At 34.2% G+C, this 14354-nt stretch overlaps 1 protein-coding gene across 1 annotated transcript; it reads left to right on the top strand.

Moving 5' to 3' along the window:
• Positions 1-593: 593 nt before the first annotated feature.
• LOC114187521 (G-type lectin S-receptor-like serine/threonine-protein kinase LECRK3) lies at positions 594-12552 on the top strand. Its single transcript, XM_028075788.2, has 3 exons — positions 594-761; positions 858-1461; positions 10220-12552. The coding sequence occupies exons 1-3, from the start codon at positions 701-703 to the stop codon at positions 12528-12530; spliced, it is 2976 nt and encodes a 991-aa protein (XP_027931589.1). The 5' UTR covers positions 594-700; the 3' UTR covers positions 12531-12552.
• Positions 12553-14354: the final 1802 nt, after the last annotated feature.

The following is a 14354-nucleotide window of genomic DNA, read 5'->3' on the forward strand; positions in this document are numbered from 1 at the left end:
TAATTATGGTGATAATTAGGAAACAAATATTGTTATTTTTTTTTCATCGAGAAAAGGTACTTTGAGAACATATGATACTTATGTGTTGAAATATTGATATGGAATATAAAATAAAGGTAACGTAAATTTTGGATTGAGAACGTGAGCTAGTAGACCACAATGACTTTCAAGAGCACACAAGTCTCTATTACAGAGATGCAAGACTATACAATCAACGTTATGATATCCAATGTCAACATTTCAAATTTACTTAATTAAATAAATCAAATCATATATTTCAATATTCACCTAATGAATGAAACACTTTTGTAGTATTGTACAAGAAATCAATCTTTATTTTGTAGTCAAGATTCAAACCCGTAATAGAAGGAAACAAACCTTTTACAAATTTTGCATTGAACTTAACCCTAATTGAACTTCTTATATAATAAATAATCATTTCAAAGTTTACCAGTAAAACATTTTGATTTTAAAATATTTTCAAATTTTCAAAAAATTGGAAGTTAACCCCATGTTACAAGTCATTGAACAATGTAACAAGTAAAATTATAAGTAATAACATTGCAGCCAAGAAGAAAAGAAAGTCTCGGACAGCATTTTAGTCATCACGTACACGTTATTAATTCAGAGAAAAGCCACACTCTTTACATAATTGGCCCTTAATCTTCGCTTCATCACAATTTCCTTATTCATTCTCAACATGGTTCACTCAACAACATGGTTCTTCTCACTTTTGGTATCCTTAACCATTCATTTATCAGGTTCGATCTAAGTTTTTCTAAGAATTACATTTAATTTTAACGTCTGCATAATCTTGAAGGTGTTACCCGATTCTAACAGCATTACTTAATTTACAGGGATCGATTCCGCCAGAATAATGACTTTGATCAACCAATGCAACTACACGGTGTGGCCAGCTTTGAGCAATAGAACGGGGTTCGTTTTGGCCAGCGGCGAAAATTCCAGCGTCGGCGTACCCGAGAATTGGCAGGGTCGAATCTGGGCCCGCACACACTGCACCACCGACTCAGTTACCGGAAATTTTTCTTGCGCTACCGGCGACTGCAACTCCGGCAATCTAACGTGTAACAAAGAAGGGTCAGCGCCGGAGACGGTGGTGGAGTTTAACTTAGACGGAGTGAACGGGTCTGAGTTTTATTACGTGAGCTTGTTGCAAGGGTTCAACGTGCCGGTGATTGTTGATCCCGTGAGTGGTTCTGGCGGGAAGTGTGAGAGCACGGGTTGCGGGGTGGATTTGAACGCAGTGTGTCCAACGGAGCTAAAGGTAACGAGAAATGAGGAAGTGGTGGGTTGTGAGAACCCTTGCGATGGGAGCGATTCCTCGTGCGAGATATTCGAGACGGCATGTCCGCAAGCCTCCATTAACCCAGTCAGGCCCTTCAACTGTTCCAATCCTGCATACTACAACATTGTCTTCTGTCCTAAGTCTACCAATGCTAGGTAAGGTTAAATCACCCATTTCCACTTCCTCTGGTACTCTTAAAACCTAATCAATGATTATTTTAGGATAATCATTATGTGACTCCTATTTTATTTTTTGACTTTCATCATTTACTTTATAACATGATTTAATGTGAATCATTGATTAATATATCACTATCTTTTTCTTTAAAAAAATCAATGGTCCACACTAAACCAAGTCAGAAAGTAAACGATTAAAGTCAAAAAAGAGAGTTAAAATATAATTTTCCTTCATTTTAATAAGAACCTCTCACCTCCAATTCATCACCCCTCAACAAACAAGAAATAACATTTGTTCCATTATAACGTCTATACTTATTTATTGTTGGAAGTCTCACATCAACGAGAGATGTAATTTTCTTGTATTTGAGAGACTCGTAGACATAGCACACAAGGGATCCTCTTATAGGGGAAATTGAAATCCTTATCAACCCTCAAATAAAAGCTTTCATCGATCCTAGGAGCTTAACCTATAGTTTGGCATCCCAATGATGGAAGCTTAAAGAAGATGTTTACCCTGTTCAGCTAAATACATAAGTGATGCACTAAAGCATCAATAGGCGAAGGGCCTTAAGTTAAGCAAGGAAATGAGAGTTCGGTCCCTAGTACTGTGCCTATAAAGTCTTCCTAAGGTAAGGTCTCAACGAGCCTTCACTTCGTACACCCTGAAAACAAAAAGAAATCTCCGGACTCAGTCACATGGGCTTGAAAGTCGGCCAACTATCCCTCCTACCAACTAGTTCCTTGGTGAACGCCTTCTTCTCTAGGAAAGTTTATTACTAGGGAATTCCACTCCTAATATGCGAGCTTTGCCTTTGAAAGTGAAAGAATAGGCTGCTGGTAGTGTAACATCCCGACCGGATATTACGAATTTTTAATAAAATAAATAAAATAAACAAATACAATGCATTTAATAATACCTAATTTCCCAAAAACGCGGGAAATTTAATACATTTTATTACTTCCAATTAAAATCCACAATCCATAGTTTATAAAACTAAACATAATAATAAAACCTCTCACAAGAGTTTACAAAATAGTTCAAATCAAAATAATACAAAACTCCCAAGCTATCTCCGCTCCGGCACTAAGCCTCACCAGAACCACCTGCAACAACATCATCTACTCACGTGTACCGCATACACGATCATCGCCAAACACAAGCAGATAGGGTGAGCTTAACAGATAAAGCATATAATTATATCTATCTATATATATATATATATATATATATATATATATATATATATATATATCACATCATTCACATTAGGAAAAGTTTCGTTAATTCCATACCACATGGCCACCACCATGTGAATCGGGTTCTACATCTTTTAGTGATTACCCCAAGGTGACTTGCTGTCATACCTATCGGCCACAACCGATAGAGCACGTGCGGGAAACCATTGCTATTTCGTAACGCCAGGTGGAGTTCCCAAATACGAACTTAGTTCACAACGTTCCAAGACTATCAAACTCGTTAGTCAACTACTGAGAAGGGCAATCTATTTGGACCCATCTGTACTGGCCACAACCAGCACACTCACACCGGCAACACTCGCCAACCCGAGTTCAACTCAAGGGTTCCTCGTGTTCATCCGCCATCCCGAGCTCAACTCGAGGGATGTCATTCCGAGCTCAACTCGAGGAATGCCACATGCTTAACTCCTATCCCGAGCTCAACTCAAGGGATACGTTCCGAGCTCAACTCAAGGAACACTAGCAATCTCACCTTTGAAGTATCACCAAAAGCCTTGTAGATCACACATGTAGAAAATCCAAAAAACTGAGGCTACAACAGCAAAATCGCCTGGCGGGGGACACGTACCGCTAGGCATGTAGCGCCTTAGATTTCTTCACTATTGCAGATCCCGCTTGGCGGGAAGACCCTCACCGCTAGACGCTCTCGTTCTAGTGACCCTCTGTTGAGCAGTTATCGCCTGGCGAAACTATTCTTGCCGCTAGGCGCCACGAGCTTCCAGTCCTCTCTGCTTTGACGCTTTCGCCTGGCAGAGCATAGCTCACCGCCAGACGACATACCAGTGATTGCGCACTGTTGGTTTTCCCTCAGGTCCTTCAGACCCTTACCTAAACGTTTTCACTTATGGCATTCATACTGCATCTCCAAAATAGTCACTTTCATCACTTCACCTCATATACTTATCGATTAGCTAGCAATTTAAGGCTAAGTATACCACTCACAAATGTGTACAAATTTTATTAATTTATGCACTAGTTACCCCCTCCCCCCATGACATTCATAAATTTATTGTTATCTCACACCATAGTCCCATTTTCTTTTCATACCAATAAGTATTTCCCCAAGAAGGCTCAAGGAACCAATTCCACTTACCCATTCATTCCCACTTAAACTCAAAGATCTTAATAGTCGTCCAACTGCCATTGTTAACGTCAAGTTCCTATATTTCAATATGATGCAGATTTATCCTCATTGACATAGATAATATTAGTATCACCTATCCAACATTGGCAAATCCCCCATATATTCCAAACTCCTCAAAATTTCTACTCCATATGATGCAGATTAATTCCCCAATCTCCAATATACACCAAAACACAAGAACCCAATACTCTGATATAGCGCCTGGCGGCAATCATGGTGCCGCTAGGCGGCGCGTAACAATTCTGGAAAATCACCAAAGCTTTCCTGCGCCCAGAAACCCAAATCTCATCCTCACCTTCAAGTAACCAAATTCATCAAATCCCGCACGTTAAACAGTTCTTAATATAATTTAACATGTAACTCGTAATCCAATTCACAATACAATTGATTCCTAGCCAAAATCCGAATTTCGTGAACCCTAAATTGTGATTCGCATTATGCTCTCACCGATAGCCCTCAATTATTCAAACTTAGTGAAATTTGACATCCAATCATCTATTAACCATTAAAACTAGCTTTCCCTTCAATCCTAATTAGCCCAGAACCTAGAAAGCACAAAAAACGAACCAATTTTGGCTTGCGTCGTCTGACGGTTCAACCAATACCGCTAGGCCCTTCATCCAGAAACCTAGAATTGGGTAAAACACCATGCTTCACCTGGCGGCTGGGAATGTGCCGCCAAGCAGTTCCTTTTGAGGAACCCAAAAAATAGACCAATTGCATGTGCCGCCTGGCGGCTATGATCAGCCCGCCAGGCGGTTTCTGGAAATTTTCCAGAAGCACAAAAATTCAACCAGAAGTAAAAGGCATTCATACAATTCCAAGTATATCATGCAATCCAATCCCAAAAACATAAAATTCAACGTGAGAAACTCCCCTAACCTGGTTTCCTTGCTAAAAGCTTGAAAATTCCAAGGTTCTTCTTTGCTACCCAAAGTTCTCCCTTCAATTAGCTCCTGTGCTCCCTCTCCTAATACTAAATCGCTCTAAACTCGCTCTCTCAATTGTGCAGAACGAAAATCAACCACCAAACTCTCTCTTTCTCTCTCAAAAATTCAATTAATGGTGTGTTAATTACCCTTAATTACACAAAACGAAATTAGAATTAAAAAGGCATATAATTTCCATTCATGGTCACTTATGGGCTGCTTTTCCAGCCTCCCTTGGCTGCCCACTCAATTAGGGATTTCTCCACCCTTTCATGTTCAAGCCAAAACTCAGTTTAGCAAAAATAAAGTTTAATTTGGGGTTTCCAAGGTTTGAACCCACAACCATGCCAATACAAAATCAATGCTAAACAATTAAGCCAATTCATGTTTCTTGTTAACTAATATAATTCAAGGATTATATTGTCCCACAACATGATCACATATATAAAAAGGTAATAACAAATAAATAACACATAATTGGCATACATAGGACTCAAACCCAAGTCTTCTCACACAATCAAGTACTCTCAGCCACTTGTGCTAGTACTTTTCCACATCATACAAATTAGAATTTAATGCCATAAAGGCTTCCGCTAGCCGCATTTATTAATTAATTATTTATTTAATTAATTAATTTCCACGAGTCTTACAGGTAGGACAAAAGGCTGTTAGAATCCCTTGTTATTGCTATTGAATTCGGTGCTGATGCTCGAAATCGAAAGAAGTTAGGTTAATGGCACTTATTTTTTCACGCTTGAACTACGGGGCAGACTAGCGGAATGGAAGTTACATCCATACGGGTTGCGCCTGTACGTAAACCCTATTGTCTTAGGCTGTTATCGAATCCCCTTTTCATATGAGTAACTATCCAATTCCATAACAGAAAGATATGGGACTAGAGCTTTTGTCTTTCTTCCTTCACTTCAATCAAGGATTGCTGCTATAGGGCTCTTGCCCATGTCTAATGCCTTATTCTATTCTATGAAGACGAGGAGCTGGTGCTATAATCAAATGTCCAAAGCCATTTTTTGCCTTGATTCCCCTAGTAAAGATATACCACGCAAGGAAGAGAATAGGTAATAGGTAGTAGAGAGGGGAATGTGGCACTTTCGAATCAATGATTAGCATTCATATCCAGTGGATCAAGAGTAGGTTCTTAAAAGGCCTTTGAAAGGAAACTCCTACAAATCCTGGAAGGATAAAAGTGTACCCTTGAGTTAAAGCGCGCCCTTGGTCTTATTGCTACTACTTCTGATTCACTTGCCTTACGCATACCCTTCCTCTACTGTTGGTCAACTAGACTAAGTCAACTTGCTCGTGGAAAGGCAGGAGCTTGGAAGCCATGAAGAATGAGCCCTTCAATTCTTCTATTCTGACTTATTATACAAAAGGAGCATCTCTAGTAGGGTAGACACTCCTTTAGCCATCAATCCATAACAAGACTTAGGTGATCCCATCTCTCTTATAGAGAGGGCGAGAAAGAGCACCATTGAGCGCCAACTTCAGCATTCACAATCTACTTCCAACCTTTCTTGGTCAAGAAAGTCCAGAACTAGGCCCTTAACAGAACCAAGACTAGCCCTTTAGAGAAAAGCGAGCAAGATCCCTTCATCGGAAGGAAAGAGGACAACTGACTACCACTCATGCCCCCTAGCCAATTCAAACTTAGATCCGAAGGCTGAAGGGTGATTCTCTAGAAAGTATAATATGACATCAGTTTTAGCTGTTCGGTACAAAATCGACTAGGCTATGATTCACATCTCGAAAGTTTTCAAATCTGGTCTGGACCTAAGGTCTAGGACTGCTTCTTCCTTATCGCCCCTTTTTGGTTATGGTTATGCGGTCAGTCACTCCAAACCATCGGCTCTGATACCACTGTTGGGTTATATTTAACATTAGTTATGGTTATAGTCATAGTCATTGAGAGATTGTGGTTCCATATGGTTATATGACATTAGTCTTACACATATAAGGTATTTGACACCAGTTTTACACCAAAACCTTAAAGCAATGGTGTTATGGGTCTTTATTTTTATATAATGTTTAACTTTGTCTATTCTATCCAATGTGGGACTTTGACTCACACTTGGACTATTCCCAACAAAGTGGACATAAACTTTACCTTATGAACAATATGAAGTTAAATTAGGTTTGTCTTCACTATACATATTTTTGCCCACTTTATGTAATTACAGGTGGTGTCAACCCTGTGAAATTGCACCTAGTGTCTACTACTCTTAGTGTTTGTCATGCTCATCCATATTCTTGCTCAAACTCTTATACTTGATATCTTTAGGTCCATACACGCTTCCTCTAACTATATCATCCTTACAAAAAACATGATGATGAAGTGGATAAGATAAAGGCAAAGTGGTCATTTCACCACGGGGTGCAGATTGAAGTCATAGGGTCGTAGGAAGAAATGCTCAAAAAATTTATGCATTGATCTCTTAGATCAAAAGAATGATCATAGAGGGTAGGGATGGCAACGGGGCAGGGCGGAGACGGGTTTCACTATCCCATACCCATCCCCGTAAAAAAATTCATCCTCATCCCTATACCCAAACCCAACAAGTATCAACGTTTTATCCCATCCCCATCTCCCCCGGGTAACGGGTATAATCTCGTACCCATACCCGTACTTGTTTCCTTACTACTTCAATATAAATTTTAATTAATTTTTATAAAATAATAAAAAATTACGGTAAAGGAAATATAATATTATCAAATATTAAATATTAGGAGATAATTGTTTCTTCGATATCAAATACTTTGAAATAAATTATAATTGTTTATATTTTAGATTGGAATACCAAATAAAATTTCATGAGAACTAAAACATTTATTAAATTTGCAAACTGCAAGCATTAATGAAACCTAGTTGATTAAATTTAAAAATATTTTTAAAAAAATTAAAGGAAAACAAATATTCAAATTAAAATATATTTTAAATGTTTGTTTACCTCCATTTTTTAAATTCTAATGAATCTATTTTTTTATACCCTAATAAAAAAGATAATACATCACTTAATCAAAATGATGCAAATAACAAATAATAAACATAATAAAAATATTTTAACATGGATATTGTATCTTTTCAACTCCAATATATGTTGCATGATGATAAAAAAAATATTCATTACAATTACATTAAATTTTGATATTGTAGTAAATAAAAGTTATTTATACAATTATAGTGAAAAATTATAATATGATTGATATAATGACTTAGAAAATAAAAAAATAATTAGATAAAATACACTGAAATAGTATTCTACATGATGAAAATAAACAACAAATAAAAATATTAAAAAATTAACAAATGGATGTCTTAGAAATTATTGAAAGAAATTACACAAAGGAAAACGAATGTATAATTAAGTGTATGATAAGATAAGATGAAAAATACCTTAGATATCTAAGAACACTTTTCAAATATAAACATATATACTCAATGGTTGAGAAATAATTGTTTTAGCGAAACAAAAGAGGTCTTCAAATGAAAGAAAAATTAATAAAAATAAGTATTTTTTTATATTACCTAGTAAATAAAAGGTTTATGCTATTAAACACTTCAATTGAGAGTATTAAACATACTCATGTGAAAGAAAAATATACAATAAATAAAAATATTAAAAAATAATAGAAATATTCAAATATGAGACATAAAAAAATTTTAATTGACATACATCATTTTAACATAATTACATAAATGTTATGATAAGATGAAAAATATATTGGAGATACAAATGAATTTCATGACAAACCAAATAATTAGAAGAAATAAAAAATTGAATATATATATATATATATATATATATATATATATATATATATATATATATATATATATAGTGTTACTTAATTAATTGTGAATATTTTAATAATTTAAATGATGACGGAGATATGGCGGGGACGGGTATTATGGCGGAGATATGTACATCCCCATAACCATCCTCATAACCAATTGAAAAAGTCGGGGATTCCCCATACCCATACCCATATCCAGTCAATGCGGAGATTCTCTGTCAAAACGGGGACGAGTTCGGACAATACCCACGGGACGGGTTTATTTGCCATCTCTAATAGAGGGCAATACTATTTCATTCTTCTCTATCTTAATTTATTTTCATAAGGGCAAATTAGGGATTGCAAAAGTTAGGGGAGTGCAGGAAGGGAAAAGAGGGTGCTGGAAGAAATGACCTTGGACATATGGATTTGCTTGAATCTTACCAAATCCAACTGGTCAACACTCCGAGGACTCTTGTTCTCGAAGAGTCATTCCCCAAAAATTTAGTATAAATTAAGATCATTTAAACTTCTGAAATCTTAAGTGATCTGACTGTTAGCTATTTCTCCCCTGTACCTCCAACAATTTTTTCAGCACCCCAAAATTTTTCAAAAATATCAAAAATACTCTTTTAACTTTGACCCGCTCAGAAATCTATACCCTTAAAAATGAAGATATCGAAATTTGATAAAAAAAAATTATATAACAAAATTTGGATATTCAGAATATTATATTTACATCAAATTTCGACATCTGATATATATTTATATACTGAATTTTAACTTCCGGAGTATTTATATACGAATTTCGACTAATATATATATATGTGTGTGTGTGTGGCTAGAATATAGTCTATAATGTGAAAAAAGAATTATAATATTAAGTCTATAAATCTATTTTATCTTTAAAATATAGTTTTAAAGATAATTTTTACAGTAGTATAGGACTGATTTTATTATGATTAGAATTTTCTTTTTAATGGAAATGTTGTTGATTTTCTGACCGGACTTGCAATAAATAAGATTAGAATTCAGTTATATGGAAGTTAAATTATAATTTCAAACAAATGACTTGAGTTCTTTAAATACGGGAAAATGTTAGCTTTTGAATTTTTTTATTTTAAATTGGGTTTTTATCTAGAAAATATTTCTCCATTAAAAGAAATTAATTTGATCCTTGCATTTTATTTTTAAATTAGCTCAATGTTATCCTTTTTCTAATTTTATGTAATGATGTTAATTGTGTAGAATTTTATTAACCGTTTTTTTCTGGTTAATTATAAGAAAGGAGTTATATTAACACAAGTTTTATTAGAAAGGTCAAATTGCACCAATTAAATAAAATAAAAAATAATAAAGAAAAAATTGTGATACTTTCGCAAGACAATGGTATTTATATGTGAGTATATTCTTTTTGCTTGAATAAAGTTTTGAAAAGTTAAACAAATTAATTTTACAAAGGATTATTCAACCACCAAAAATTACAATTTAATTAATATATTTTGAATTTTAATTCTTTTACAAATGTTGCTTGTACATCTGTAACTAATTTGCACATTTGTTTTCTTTCTCAAATATGATTCTCATCAATTTTAATGTTATGTAATAAATGTAGTCAAAGGGTTGGTGACTCACTCATTGCTGGTAATGGGACATCTAAGTGGCTTTCTTCTTCAGGGGATTTTGCATTTGGCTTCTACCAACTTCCTAACAAGCTTTTCTTATTAGCTATATGGTACAACCATATACAAAATGGGAGCATCATTTGGTATGCAAATGGAGAAAACCTTGCTCCAATAGGATCAAAGTTAGAACTAAATGCTTCTCGAGGACTAGTACTCAGAACCCCAGAAGGTTTAGAGTTATGGAGATCAAATTTTACCTCAGGTCCAGTTTTTACTAGTCAAATGAATGATGATGGAAATTTTCAACTATTAGATCAAAATTTTGTTTCATTATGGGAGAGTTTCATTCATCCAACTGACACATTGGTTCCTACTCAAGCACTAGAGTTAGGTGGAGAACTTTTTTCTCGGCAAGGAGAGTTCAACTTCTCAACTGGAAGGTTCACACTTTATATGCAACAGGATGGGAATCTTGTGCTTAAGCTTATAAATTTGCTTAGCAATTATAGTAATGCTCCTTACTTTAATACTGGCACTGCTGATGCAAACAACAAAACAAATGTTGGCATGAGATTTGTGTTTGATAAATCAGGTTTCTTGTATGTACTGAAGAAAAGTGGGGAAAAGTTTAAAGTCAGCACATCAAACGAGACTATCTCTTCTAATGACGTCTACTACAAAGCAACACTCAATTTTGATGGAGTTTTGACTGTGTCATATTATCCCAAAGATCCAAACAAAGAACAAAGGTGGGTCACTTTAAAGACAATACCAGAAAATATTTGTCTAAATTCTACTATCATGGATGGTGGAGGAGTTTGTGGGTTTAATAGCATATGCAACCTGAAAGATGACCAGAGACCCATGTGTAACTGTCCAGAGAGATATTCTCTAATTGATTCAAATAACATGTATGGTGGTTGTATACCAAATTTCGAAGTCAATTGTGAAGGAGGTGGTCACATGAATTCACAAGATGATTACATCATGGAAGAGTTGCAAAACACTGATTGGCAAAAATCTGATTATAAAACGGTAAGTCCTTATACTCTAGAAGAGTGTACAAAATCTTGTTTACAAGATTGCTTATGTGTGTTGGTTACTTTTAGTGGAAGTTCTTGTCGGCAAATGAAGCTACCACTCATAAATGGGATAAGTGGTAAAGAAGTAAATGTCACTTCTATCATGAAATTGATGAAAAATGATGAGCTTTTAACTCCTTTACCGAAGCAAAAGATGAACAAAGATCATGATACCTTGATCATTGTGATATCTGTTCTTTTGGGCTTCTCCGTGTTTGTCATTTTCATGTTGGTTGGTGCAATGTATTTTTGTTTCTCCTACAACCGCAAGAAAATCAAAAGGGGTAGAACCAACGATGGTGTTGTTGAGAAAAACTTGCGTAACTTCACCTTCAAGGAACTTGTAGAAGCAACAAGAAACTTTAGTGAAGAATTGGGAAGGGGATCTTTTAGCATTGTCTACAAAGGAACAATAGACATAACAAGTGTGGCTGTTAAGAAATTAGACAAGTTGTTTGAAGATAATAACAAGGAATTTCAAACTGAAGTTAATGTAATAGGTCAAACTCATCATAGGAATCTGGTTCGTCTACTTGGATATTGCAATGAAGGACAACACAGAATCTTGGTGTATGAGTTTATGAGCAATGGAACTTTAGCAAGCTTCCTTTTCACACCATTGAAAGCAAATTGGAGACAACGATTTGACATTGCCTCAGGGATTGCTAGAGGTCTTGTTTACTTGCATGAGGAATGTTGCACCCAAATCATCCACTGTGACATAAAGCCACAAAATATACTTCTAGATGACCAATGTAATGCCAGAATTTCAGATTTTGGATTAGCAAAGTTGTTATTGATCAATCAAAGCCATACTGAAACTGCAATTAGAGGAACAAAAGGGTATGTTGCACCAGATTGGTTTAGAAGTTCACCAATCACTACTAAGGTTGACACTTATAGTTTTGGTGTGTTGTTATTAGAGATAATTTGTTGCAGGAGGAATGTGGAAAAGGAGATTATTGATGAAGAAAAAGGGATATTGACAGATTGGGCATATGACTGCTACAAGACTAGAAGACTAGACATTCTTCTAGAAAATGATGTTGAAGCTATTAATAACATTAAGAGTTTTGAAAAATTTGTCATGGTTGCTCTATGGTGCATTCATGAAGATCCCTCTCTTAGGCCAACAATGAAAAAGGTTTTGTTAATGTTGGAAGGCATTATTGATGTTTCAAAACCACCAAATCCCTACCTTTATACTTCTCTTAGTTAAAGTTAAACATTGTTTGTGTTTAGATGTGGTTTGGGCATTTTATTTTATTTTATTTTATTTTGGATACTTATTCATTTATGTGTTCTTCAAGTCCTTAAATTCAACTATTGTTCTTTTTATATTCACAATAATATAGATTTAAGAAAAAAATATATAAGGATTTTCACTCTGTGGTAATAATTAAGTATATCATAGGCAAAGGAACCTTGAGGTAGGGTATGCGAATTTTAAACATTAAATATGATTTTTTCTTTAAATTTCATCATAGAATTAAAATTCGTTTATCTCTTAATATTTGATGTTGTATAGTATGATTCCCAAATTTTAAAAATGAATAGATATAATCCGCCAAAGACAGTTGAGTTAAATAAAAATTGATGTGTCAAAAGACATTTCATACTACTGTTTGAGTTGTTTACACCTTTTAACACATTTCAACTCAAATGTTAAAATAATATCAACACTTATACTAATTAAATAATCTAACAGAAATTATATATATTTTTTATTAGTTTAATATAACCGAAACAAACAAACCGTTAATAAAATTCACTTTTTTAGTGATAGTCAAATATGGAAACAGAGAAAAAAAAAGCCTAGACCCAAATGTTATCAAATTTATGCATAGACTTTGAATGTTCATATATTAACAAATTATGAAAATTAATTTTTTCAAATTGTCCGATTGGACCATCCAATATTTAATACAAGTGATTAATGTTTAATTATTTATGCTAAATTTTAAATGGGAACTGTTCACTTAGTGTCTCCGTCTAAAATTATAATTTAAACACCTAAACAATCTTAATATAAAGTAATAAATTAGTTTCACTATATTTTCTCTAAATTTTTAAAACGTAAAATGCATATTAAAACTAATTTAAGTTTTAAGACTTTTAAACTATAAAAGTTTTGAACAAAGCCTGAGTTCTAAACTATAAAAAACATATTCACAATCAAGGGAGACATTCGTGCATAGATAATTAAGTTTTCCAAAAATAACCGCAGTCTTAATTTTAAGAATGTAGGAAACTAACTCCAATAAAAAAAAAAATAGAAAGAAAGAAAAGACGTACAAAAAATGTACTTCTTTTTCACCGATGCAAGCTCCCTAACACAAACCTTCGTCGTCGGAAAAGAAAACATAAGTTGCAATCCCTAATTTTCTTTGAACTTTTCCTGTTTATCAATATTTATTTCTACTGGTCATAAGAAATTAGAAGATTTTGAAATGAGTTTTTATATCTATACACTTACGTGAAAAAAAATATTTTTTTTGTTAACCTAAATATAATTATTGGTTATTTTTGAATTTACGTATCTATACCACTTTAAAAGTCATTCCGAAATTAATCCCCAGTTGAAAATTTATCAATTGCTAACCACTTTTAAAAATCCGTTTTTCATCTAAAACAATATTATAAAAATATATTTCATTGCAGGAAATATAATTCAAACACAAATAATTGTTTAATGACTTTAGTAATACTATTGCAGTCAACTAGTCAACAAAGGAAAGAAATAAAATCTCCGACAAAATTTTCGGGTTAGCCATGACGTGCACTATCAATTCAGAGAAAAGCCACACTTTTCACGTAATTGGCCCTTAATCTTCGCTTCATCATATTCTCCAATTTTGCGTTTTTCATTTCCAGCATGGATCAGTCAACATGGTTCTTCTTACTTCTGTTATCATTAAACATTCATTTATAAGGTTTGATCTAAGTTTTTCCAAGAATTACATTTAATTTTAAACTCTGCCTTATACCCCTTATAAATCATCCTACTATCCAAACATACAGATATTTAGACATATTAAAACAG

Source organism: Vigna unguiculata, chromosome 6 (assembly GCF_037176805.1).
Source record: "Vigna unguiculata cultivar grain cowpea cultivar isolate G323 ecotype 2 chromosome 6, ASM3717680v1, whole genome shotgun sequence".
Lineage (NCBI taxonomy): Eukaryota > Viridiplantae > Streptophyta > Magnoliopsida > Fabales > Fabaceae > Vigna > Vigna unguiculata.